We start from the raw sequence: 11,388 nt of genomic DNA, 5'->3' as shown, positions 1-11,388 counted from the left end.
TTTCAATCAAAGGTTCAAAATAGATAATCATCACCTCTGAAACAGCTGCAAAAACCTTTCATTCAACAACAAGCAGAGAGGTACAAAAATATTCTCTGGTGATGCTGGAAACATTTTGATCATGTCAGGGATAATTGGTTGTTATAGTTGACAATGACTTTACTGTTTCACGATACATTAATGTGAACAACTCCTCCTCCTGCAGGTATTTAATAAATAATGGAAATAGTTCTAAACAGCTGGAAGCAACAAACTTAACCACCACCATTCTGTGTGTGACATCTCAGCTGTCTGATGTGAAGACAAACAGACGTGCACAGTGTGATTTGCCATCAGAACCTGGCCCAGACTGATCTGCTGTCCATGCTCTTTCTGGAATCATTTATATGAGAATTTAATGAAGTTACCAGTGCTGTTGCTCTACCTGTGTAGATAATACTTCATTTGCATATTTAAGTGGAACATTTCAAAAAAATTGCATTACAGACCAACAATTGTCTAAATGCAAGTAATGAACTGGGAGTTCTTTATGAGTTTGAGCATGACCCATTAGTGAAAGATTAAACCTTGTCGTGTATCTTAAACCATTGTTGACTGGTGTCCACTAAAATATAGTTTTGTATCTTGCTCTAAATAGTACATATTAAAAAATGTACACTTCAGTATGTTTTCTATCTTGTTTGGAAGAAGTAAAAGCTTTATTTTTATAAAGAAGACTTACACATTTTTTTAAGAATTCATGAATGAAACAGTGAGTGGTACATTCAGCTACAGGAAGCTTATTGGAAATACAGCAGGCATGTCATTGGGAAATGACCAAATAAGTGAATCCTTGGAAGTGAGGGAGCGGAGCGACCGAGCCGGGGGGAGGGTTTGGGAAGAAACCTTTGAAATTTAAAGGCTGAAATGGTGCATTCTGGTGAACTCTGACACCTAGAATTCTTTAGACATGAAGGCTTAAAAAAATGTCTGTATGGGACCTTCTAGGCACCCCCCAAAAACAGCACAAAGTCATGTTAATGTGATGAAACCAAATATTTATACTGGATTCAAATTTGAATGAGCCACATGAAGTCATCACTGTGTGCTTTCCGATCGACCATGGGAGTGAGCCTCTTCTGTTGAGGAACTTGTGGGGCAATGCCACTGGGTTGTTGCAAGCATAGACATAATAAAGAGTAGACGCCGCATCAACCGCTACTGCCTATTGGGGCTGACGAGCGGTGGGGCCGCCATCTTGGTCCGGTCAGCCGCTCCACTCAGCGCTGTTTGACAGCGCATTTAATCCATCTTAACTCTGAATATTAAACTGATTTTCACGCATTTTTTATTTTTATTTTTTTGATGCAAACGTCATACATGTAGCTATGATACAGGACAAATGGTTCGCCGTATTTTAATATTCATAGCGGGAATAATAGATAATAATAATAATAATAATAGGTAAGAGAATATTCTGATATTAAGCTCGACTGCAGACAGGTATTTTGCAAACACTGTAAACACACACACACTAATATATGTTAGAGAAGCAGATAATGGCAGTAAAGTCAATTATTTTAATAATTTGAAGAGACAATATATTATTACGCTATATATACATATACAAACAAAATACTGACTAATGAACACATTTCTATATAAAACAATATACACACGTGGACAAAATTGTTGGTATCCCTCAGTTAAAGAAGGAAAAACCCACAATTCTCACTGAAATCACTTGAAACTCACAAAAGTAACAATAAATAAAAAATTATTGAAAATTAAATAATCAAAATCAGCCATCACTTTTGAATTGTTGATTAACATAATTATTTAAAAAAACAAACTAATGAAAAAGGGCTGGACAAAAATGATGGTACCCATAACTTAATATTTTGTTGCACAACCTTTTGAGGCAATCACTGCAATTAAACGATTTCTGTATTTGTCAATGAGCGTTCTGCAGCTGTCAACAGGTATTTTGGCCCACTCCTCATGAGCAAACAGCTCCAGTTGTCTCAGGTTTGATGGGTGTCTTCTCCAAATGGCATGTTTCAGCTCCTTCCACATATGTTCAATGGGATTCAGATCTGGGCTCATAGAAGGCCACTTTAGAATAGTTCAACGCTTTTCTCTCAGCCATTCTTGGGTGTTTTTGGCTGTGTGTTTTGGATCGTTGTCCTGTTGGAAGACCCATGACCTGCGACTGAGACCAAGCTTTCTGACACCAGGCAGCACATTTCTCTCCAGAATGCCTTGATAGTCTTCAGATTTCATCGTACCTTGCACACTTTCAAGACACCCTGTGCCAGATGCAGCAAAGCAGCCCCAAAACATTACTGAGCCTCCTCCATGTTTCACCGTAGGGACAGTGTTCTTTTCTTCGTATGCTTGGTTTTTGAGTCTATGAACATAGAGTTGATGTGCCTTACCAAAAAACTCCAGTTTGGTCTCATCTGTCCAAAGGACATTCTCCCAGAAGCTTTGTGGCTTGTCAACATGCATTTTTGCAAATTCCAGTCTGGCTTTTTTATGAGTTTTTTTCAGCAGTGGTGTCCTCCTTGGTCGTCTCCCATGAAGTCCACTTTGGCTCAAACAACGACGAATGGTGCGATCTGACACTGATGTACTTTGGCCTTGGAGTTCACCTTTAATTTCTTTGGAGGTTGCTCTGGGCTCTTTGGATACAATTCCAACGATCCGTCTCTTCAATTTGTCATCAATTTTCCTCTTGCGGCCACGTCCAGGGAGGTTGGCTACTGTCCCGTGGGTCTTGAACTTCTGAATAATATGAGCCACTGTTGTCACAGGAACTTCGAGCTGTTTAGAGATGGTCTTATAGCCTTTACCTTTAAGATGTTTGTCTATAATTTTTTTTCGGATGTCCTGGGACAATTCTCTCCTTCGCTTTCTGTTGTCCATGTTCAGTGTGGTACACACCTTTTCACCAAACAGCAGGGTGACTACTTGTCTCCCTTTAAATAGGCAGACTGACTGATTATGAGTTTGGAAACACCTGTGATGTCAATTAAATGACACACCTGAGTTAATCATGTCACTCTGGTCAAATAGTTTTCAATCTTTTATAGAGGTACCATCATTTTTGTCCAGGACTGTTTCATTAGTTTGTTTTTTTAAATAATTATGTTAATCAACAATTCAAAAGTAATGGCTGTTTTTGATTATTTAATTTTCAATAATTTTTTTATTTATTGTTACTTTTGTGAGTTTCAAGTGATTTCAGTGAGAATTGTGGATTTTTCCTTCTTTAACTGAGGGGTACCAACAATTTTGTCCACGTGTGTATATATATATATATATATATAATCATTTTCTGATATATCTTTTTAATATATATGTGTGAATTATATTGATAGTCTATATATGATTTATATAATAATTTTCTCTGATATATTGATTATATTAATACTCCATCTATGATTTATATATATTCATTTTCTCTGATATATAACTTCTATCTATTGTTTTATATAGAAATATGTGTTCATTAGTCAGTATTTTGTTTATATATGTATATATAGCGTAATCATATATTGTCTCTTCAAATTATTAAAATAATTGACTTTACTGCCATTATCTGCTTCTCTAACATATATTAGTGTGTGTGTGTGTGTGTGTGTTTACAGTGTTTGCAAAATACCTGTCTACAGTCGAGCTTAATATCAGAATATTCTATTACTGTTAATCCCGCTATAAATATTAAAATACGCCGAACCATTTGTTCCTGTATTATAGCGACATGTATGACATTTGCAGCAAAAAATAAAAATAAAAACGCGTGAAAATCAGTTTAATATTCAGAGTTAAGATGGATTAAATGCGCTGTCAAACAGCGCTGAGTGGAGCGGGTGACCAGACCAAGAGGGCGGCCGTATTTCTCGCTGCGCAGCAGCCCGAGCAGCGTCTCGTCTTTATTATGTCTATGGTTGCAAGTACACACTACTGATCCCGTATGTTTGGTCCTGTTGTCGCATTTCTTCCCTCCGCCGGGTGAAAAAAACTGCTGGGCATTTGGTGGTTAGAGCGCTTTTCGTACAATTTCCTGGCATGATTTTTCGTTTTCATGTGGTTTATCAGCGCTTGGCATCCTCTGTCGCTGTATTTTGTCTCATCATCGCACACCATGCACCTCGCTTTCCCAGCTACATCTAACTTTCGATAATGCTCTCCAATCGTTGTTTCCAACTCCTGCTTTTGCCAGCGCACTGTTGACAACTACGTGCAATCCAACCCTATACCCCTTACACCCTATATTTTTTTTCTCATCGAATTTGGGCGATTCACGTTGGGTCTCAAAATTGATACCTCGATACGCGAATTTTCGCAGATCCGCTACCAAATAACATGCCTGATACAGTAAATACATTCATTGGATGAACTTGAGCAAAAAAAATGTGAACCAGAAACATTTGTGTTAAAGTAAAAAGGTTTATTTTGTTTTCTCAATTCATTCATGTAAACCAGCAAAGCTTGTATGGTTCACATTGACGGAAACAGTTGAACCACATATATGTTGAAAAATGGAACGTTTTCTTGTCATGATCATCTCATTTTGTGTCAATATGGCACAGTGATGATTAATAATGAGACTGATAATAGGTCCAAATCTAATTGAATGATTTGGGGATTCACAGCTATAAAGAGTCAGTTTTTCAGTCTGCACTATTTCTGCTGTGTCTTAAGGTCGCTTCATGCCGATGACCTGAGTTGGACCTTCATGCAATAAGGTCTGGGAGATAAAGTGATGCCATAGACTGGAGTGTAGTCTGGTTTTCCTGCATTGTCAGGCCAGATGAAGTTAAACTTCCTCAGCAGAGTCACCATGATGAGGAAGAGCTCCATACGAGCCAGGCCCTCTCCGAGGCACATCCGAGGACCTGAGGAATAAAAAACAGTTTTCATTCGATTCATCCCATTTGTGACTGTCACTCCAAGCGTGATAGAGTTTTTATGCTCTTGTACCTGCAGAGAAAGGCATGAAGGCGTCTGGTTTGACAAACTCTCCCTGGTCATTCAGGAAGTTTCCAGGGTTGAATTCATGAGGGTATTTCCACTGTCCCTCCTCATTGTGCACTGAGGTCAGGTTCTGAATGATCGTTGTACCCTGAGGAGGAAGTAAACGGAAAAAAAAGGTATATAAGATGCTCTAAAGTGGTTCACTAGAAGGCAACTGGAATTCACTTGTTGGTTTTTGAAGACATTTCACTGCTCATTCAGGAGGCTTTCTCAGACTGATGGGGAGTCAAAGACATATCATCACCTATAACTCATATGGCTTATGGCCGTTTAAAAACTAAAGATTCACATAAATCACAGTGTAAACTGCCAGGTGAGGGATGACTCAAGGTGTTCATGGTGGCCAAACTTTCTTGGAAGAGATGTCAAGACTGCATTAAAAGTACCTGAAAGGTGGTGTCATTGATGACCTCTTTCGATTTAATATAGATGGATTCCTTCATTCCTCTCTTGAAACACCATTTCTCTCCAGAATGTGAACATTGCTGTCCTCTAAGGAGTGGCCCTTGTCCTTGAGATGCAGATGGACTGCTAAACTTCATCCTGAATAGCTGACTCTATTGTACCACAACTTTATTCACCTTTTTAGAGGCATAAGGTGTGAGAATGTTGTTCCATCTGTTCTGTTTTTTGGAATATGCATCTGGGACTCTCCTTCAGTCAGTTACAACTGAAGAAACCTCTTGGATAAAATTTGAAAAGTCTTCAAGAACCAAAAGTGCAGTTTCCTGCTCCTGAAGTTCTTATGGATTACCATGACCTGGATGACTAAGAACCTACCCAGGTAAAAGATGATCTTAACTTTGTTGTCTTTGTCAGCAAAACCTATTTAACCAGTTGCGTCTTACCTTCGGAATGGAATATCCCGCAAGCTCTGTGTCTTTCGTTGTGCAGTGGAAGACACTGAGTGGAACAGTGTTGGACATCCTCTGCACTTCGTGGATCACAGCCTGTATGAAGAGAGGTTTCAACATTTGACAATGCAGGCCTTTAGAAGTTCAGCCCCAAGAGCTCAGGTCAATACAGCTGCAGTAAGAGGAATTACCTGCAATGTACAGTGATTACAATGGATTTCCAAATTCACCGATTTTCTGTATCTCCAACCTTAAGCTAACGTTGCATCATGATCTAACAGGTGTGGCACTCAAGCCCAGGCACACCTTAAATCTGTCCGAACAGGGTACAGTACAGTACCTGCACGTAAGGCATGTTATGTCTGTCGTCAAAACAGGCCCGATCCTTCCCTTCCAACACCTTGTCGATCTCTTGCTGACATCGCTCTGAAGTGGAAAAGAAAATATCTAATGTTGTCTTTTCCATATTTCAAAAAACAATGAGATTACAACAAAATGTCAAGAGGTCAAATGAATTGGTAAAAATCACTGCTTCCCATTCAGCGTCCTAGTATGTTGCATGGTAACATACTTGCATGGCTTTGTGAAATACCTGAATGGAATTCAGTCTCTGTTTCCCTTCAACCTATGTTTTTTATGTGGGTACTTCAAAAAGTTATGGGCCTCAGTCGTTCAAATCATATTTTCAATTATAATGCCATATAGTATTCAGTTAAAGTCAACAAAGGTATTTAAAAATCAACGAGGAAGTGGAAGTAACACACAAGCTTATGTTTTTTGACAAAATGAATTTCAGAGGTTTTGATCAATGCCAGTCACGTAAGATCTGTTGCTTAAATTGGCCAGAGGATCAAATGGAGTTATTGAACCCTGTTTTGTAAGTATCGAAGTGGGTGTCTGTAATTCTTATGAACACATAAAAATTTAATAAAGACAGTGGGTCAATTACAGAGTCAGTGAAATAAGGGGGAAACCCATGATTGGGTGTGCAGTTATACCTTGTATGTGTGGGTAGTTCATGAGGTAAAGAAAACCAGTCAGCAGGGTGTTGGAGGTTGTGTCAGTGCCAGCAAAGTGAAGATCTGCTGCAAACCTGTTGAGCTGGTCCTCTGAAAATGAAGGGTCATCTGGTCTCTAAAACAAAAGAGTGTTCTTTGTAAGAGAGATGCAAGTGAGGTAAAATGTAATTATATTATACTGACAATCACACTTTTAAAAACATTTGATTCCATTTTTATTGTCAGACTTTTATTTATATGTAAAGGGTACAGGATGTAAAGTAGAAATTTGAACAGCCAATCAGAGCGTTCGACACAAGCAGAGTTGATTGATAGTTTTCTAATTTTTTAAGAAAAGATAATTAAAGAGCAGATTTGTTATTTATTCTCATTATTCTCCAAAGATAGCTTTATGAAGAGTACAATCACATTGTGAACAGTCACCCAGGCCTCGTCTAACTGGTCGGGGTCTAGGCAACTCAGTCCTCTCCGCCTTTCTGAAGCAAAAGGAGTCAACTCGTGACCACAATGAAAGGTGGTGTCATCTACAATAGGGATACCTTATCCATTTCATCCAGATAGCACTCAACTAAGTCTTGTGGCTCTCCAGGGACTCTGGCCTTCTTGTGCTCATTCAACAAGCCAAGTAGAAGGCTTGTCACAGTCTAAAAAACAAAAGTCATCATTCAAAGTTTATATAACCTTACCATTGTTTCTTTTCACTGAAAACATATTAGACATATTACACATATTAGAGTATATGTGTTGATTGTTATGATATACGCCTGTGGTTTGAGTGATTTTTACCTTGACATTCTCAAAGCCCTTTCTGAAAGGCAGTGGCAGGTTACGGATAACAGGGAAAGTGTCATACAGCTGTAAACAAAGCGAAAGCATTAATATGTATGAATCAGAATGTTCACATTCTCTGTTCTGAGCAGATCATTTTATCCTCAGTTATTCCCTTTAAAGGACCAGAGTAACAATCTTGACACAGAAAGTACAACCAGAAATCATTCTAAAGAAGTTCAAAGAGAACCACAAGTCCACTGCAGGATTAATTTTGCAGATCATCCAATCTGCAGACTGTCAGAAACTGTAGAGCCAGTCAAAGAAGGTCTGAGTTTTGTAAGGGTGCTTTCACACCTGCTGGACCCAAAAGTTGTCACAATTTTGCTAATTTCATCTGGTTCGGTTCGCATTCACACCAGTGTTTTCGCAGTTGAACCAACTACGATGAATGTTATATCTCCCCCCAGTCATTTGGCGGCGCTGTTCATAAAAATAAGGTGTTTTAAATGACGTAGGTGAACGCTGATTGGCGCAGCATGTGAATAGGGAAAAATCCCGGCAGAAAACAACAGGCTGTGTTTATTCCATGGATCGAGATTTATTTGTAAACAATGAACTATGCTCTCCTGTTCGTTCTTGTTGCCATATATTCGTATCATTGCTTTATGCAGCAAGCACAAATACTGCTGTTGTTCCAGCATGACGCTCGCATTCGGTATGAGAACATGACACAGTCGTCTTTGGCACGGAGAAGATGCATTGCGAGACGTTATCGTTATCCCAAAATTCCCTGTGCAGGTTGCTACGGAAGCTTCTGTAGACCAAAAAGTCTGCTGCGCCATCAAGCTGGTCCGAATGGAGACAGGTTTGTGTTCTCACCAGGAGCGAACCGAACTGGAGTTCACATAGAAGCGGACCGAGACCACCTCTCGAAGGTGGTCTCGGTCCGGTTCTTTAGTCCGCACCAAAAACATCTGGTCTGCTTTCACACCAGCCCAAACGAACTTGCTGGTGTTGCGGACTCCAGTCCGCTTTAAGCGGACCAAAAGGCGTATGTGTGAAAGCACCCTAAGTTACATTGCACAATCCACTCACACATTGAAATGATACACAGAAATTGCTTCGCATGCTTTCAAACAGTACCTCCAAATATTGTTTTCCCTCAGATTTATGACCTCAGAAACATGCTTCTACTCACCATCGCCCATGGTCCATTGGTTATTTTGGCAACCTCAGTGAAGCACCGAATAGTTTCTGTCATAAAGGTATCATCATATTCGAAGCGTGTACCATAAAGAACCTGGTTGATGATGTTGGAGGCGGCATGATGAAACATCACTTGAGGACTCAGAGTTTTGCCTGTAAAAGACAAAAAGCAAGCAAACATTTGTACAGTAGCATAAAAGAGCATGAGAGAAACAACAGCGCAATACAAAAGTCAGTTGTGTGGACCCACAGATGACGTACCGATGCTCTTTTCCAGTGTTGTCATAGTGTATTGAATCTCATCATGAATTCTGTCCTCCATTGATCTCTTCCCCATGCCAAAGTTTCTCATTGTCATCAAAGCAAAGCGACGATGCTCCCTCCAGTTTGGGCCATAATCTACCAAAACTACTCCTGCAACAGGTGAAGCAGCATATAGATATATCCAATAGATCTGATTGATGTTCTCATCTGTTGCAGCCAATATATGTTGTATTTTCAGTTGGCTTCAATACCATTGTTAGGACGTTCAGAATTCTTAAAAATTAGTCAGAAGCACTGATGTGTGATATGTTTTGAAAGTGTAGAAAGTTTTGAAATATTAATGACTGGAAATCTGAGCGATTAAAGCTGTAGAGTTTGGAAATTAAGTAAAATAATTTCACGTATTTAATATCACTGATGTGATTACATGCTAATGCACATTTAGAGAGCTTACCTCCCCAAACAAAAAGAGGACTGAAGAGTAAATCATGCCAACATGTGTACTGATTGTATTGTAGAAAATAAAGTGCTTAAACATCTACACCTTGCTTAATAAGTTCCCTCCACTGTTTAAATAAAATGTGCACCAAAGGTGTGTCATATTTAACTTCACCTTTTCTCTTTGTGATGTCATTAATAAACAGGTCTTGAGGTCGTCCTGCAAAATCAGTAGCTCTGGTCACCATAGCCTCCTTCATGGCCTTCACCCCGTGGATGAAGACAACCGGATTAGGACCGATGAACAGACTGTAGACATTTCCATATGATTTCTTCAGCTGGGAAGGAACAACATTAAGTCAGTGGTTGAAAAGCATGTATCATACCTTTAAAATGAGATTATTTTTAAAGGGGTTTATCAGTTTATTGTCCTCCAGGGGTTTATGGCAAATGATAGTAAATGGATGAAAACAGAATGTATTTAGAATGAGTATCACACAGTAATAATAAAAACACTGAGAAAATGATGTCAAAACAATGCAGCATACCTCATTGACTTTCACACAATTATTGACAACTACAAAGTGGTTTTGTTATAGATACAAGGTTCAGTGCTGATAAAGCTGTTTATATGACAACATCAATCTCAAAACATTATAATCTTAATTCTCTTGTATGTTAAGACTTAAACTGTCACATCATACCAAGATGTGGCACAGTAGCATTTTACTTTTACCTACACAGATGTCAATTAATGACGTGGACCATATATAGTGGTGCACTCACACATGGCAGTTTTAAAATCTCATCCTGCACATTTATCAATATATGTTGCCTCAGATCATTGCAGGCATTTAATGAGCTGACTCCCTGTGACTTTTCTCAGTCAAAGTTATAAAAGCCGACTGTGCACGACCTGCCATGCTGCTCCAAGTTTGCAAGCAGTCAACTGTGTGTCAATGACATATTACACGATCATATAAAAACAACAGGAGCCTGAGCTCATTTAAGAATGTAGTGCAAAGATTCTGTGGGCATGATAACACTTTGAGGCATTTACACAGCAACATCATTCACTGCAACATGTTTCTTACCCTCTCCAAGTCCTTCAAAGGGTTTTGAAGGCTCAGGTGCAGAATGTTCCCCAGTATAGGCAGAGGAGCAGGTCCTGGTGGAAAATTCTTAGGCCTCTTGGGCCTGAGAAGTAAGACGATGAAGAAAACGCACAGCAACAACAGAATGACTGAGAGAGACATGGTGGGATAGATTGGAACAACCTGAAAAGAGTAAATGGCTGCTTTTAAAGGGTGTCCCTGTCCACAGCCCTGCCTCTTCTGGATGTGTACTTTGCCTCTTTGTATTAAGTAAGTGACTATATCAAACACACACAGACGGCCTTTCGCACCAAGAGGAAGCGAATTGTTGGTGTCTGTGTTTACTGTCAGAATCAGAATCAGATCAGAATCAGAATCAGAATCAGAATCAGAATCAGAATATTTATTGTCGTTGTCACAAGGACAACGAAATTACGCTCGGAGCATCCATACAACAGAGTTGATAAGTGCAAACACACAGCACCACCAACAAAGTGCGAGAGTAGGAGCTCCAAGCCGCTGCGACTGTGCGCGCCGCCATCTGTCATGTGGACTGTAAGTGTTCCATTGAAGACGATTTCAGATTTACGTAATGACATCAGCACCATGACCACTCACACCTAAAGAAGCTTTATTTCCAATCCTTTCACCTGCCCCAGAAACACAGGTAATGCTGAAGCACAATACAGAGTGGCAGGTCATGGATTTCTCATCTGTGAC

General features: G+C 39.4%; 1 protein-coding gene across 1 annotated transcript; it reads right to left on the bottom strand.

The window, feature by feature from the left end:
- Nucleotides 1-4,414: 4,414 nt before the first annotated feature.
- LOC127535009 (cytochrome P450 2F2-like) lies at nt 4,415-10,851 on the bottom strand. Its single transcript, XM_051951688.1, has 11 exons — nt 10,669-10,851; nt 9,750-9,912; nt 9,134-9,286; nt 8,865-9,025; nt 7,682-7,750; nt 7,435-7,539; nt 6,875-7,010; nt 6,217-6,302; nt 5,871-5,972; nt 4,969-5,110; nt 4,415-4,883 (listed from the first exon to the last, which is right to left on the bottom strand). Exons 1-11 carry the CDS (start codon nt 10,828-10,830, stop codon nt 4,696-4,698), a joined length of 1,467 nt encoding a protein of 488 aa, XP_051807648.1. The 5' UTR covers nt 10,831-10,851; the 3' UTR covers nt 4,415-4,695.
- Between the last annotated feature and the right edge of the window lie 537 nt (nt 10,852-11,388).

The sequence above is a fragment of the Acanthochromis polyacanthus genome, chromosome 8 (genome assembly GCF_021347895.1).
Source record: "Acanthochromis polyacanthus isolate Apoly-LR-REF ecotype Palm Island chromosome 8, KAUST_Apoly_ChrSc, whole genome shotgun sequence".
Taxonomy (NCBI): Eukaryota; Metazoa; Chordata; class Actinopteri; family Pomacentridae; genus Acanthochromis; species Acanthochromis polyacanthus.
This window is presented reverse-complemented; position numbering and strand designations above follow the sequence as displayed.

Bases quoted from the DNA above. Each gene is read 5' to 3' on its own strand.
- LOC127535009 (XM_051951688.1), bottom strand. From the start codon at position 10,830: ATGTCTCTCTCAGTCATTCTGTTGTTGCTGTGCGTTTTCTTCATCGTC. The intron at 9,026-9,133 runs GTACGTCATCTG...TGTCTTTTACAG, and splicing joins AACACTGGAAAAGAGCATCG to GCAAAACTCTGAGTCCTCAA. The intron at 4,884-4,968 runs GTACAAGAGCAT...TTTATTCCTCAG, and splicing joins CTTCATGCCTTTCTCTGCAG to GTCCTCGGATGTGCCTCGGA.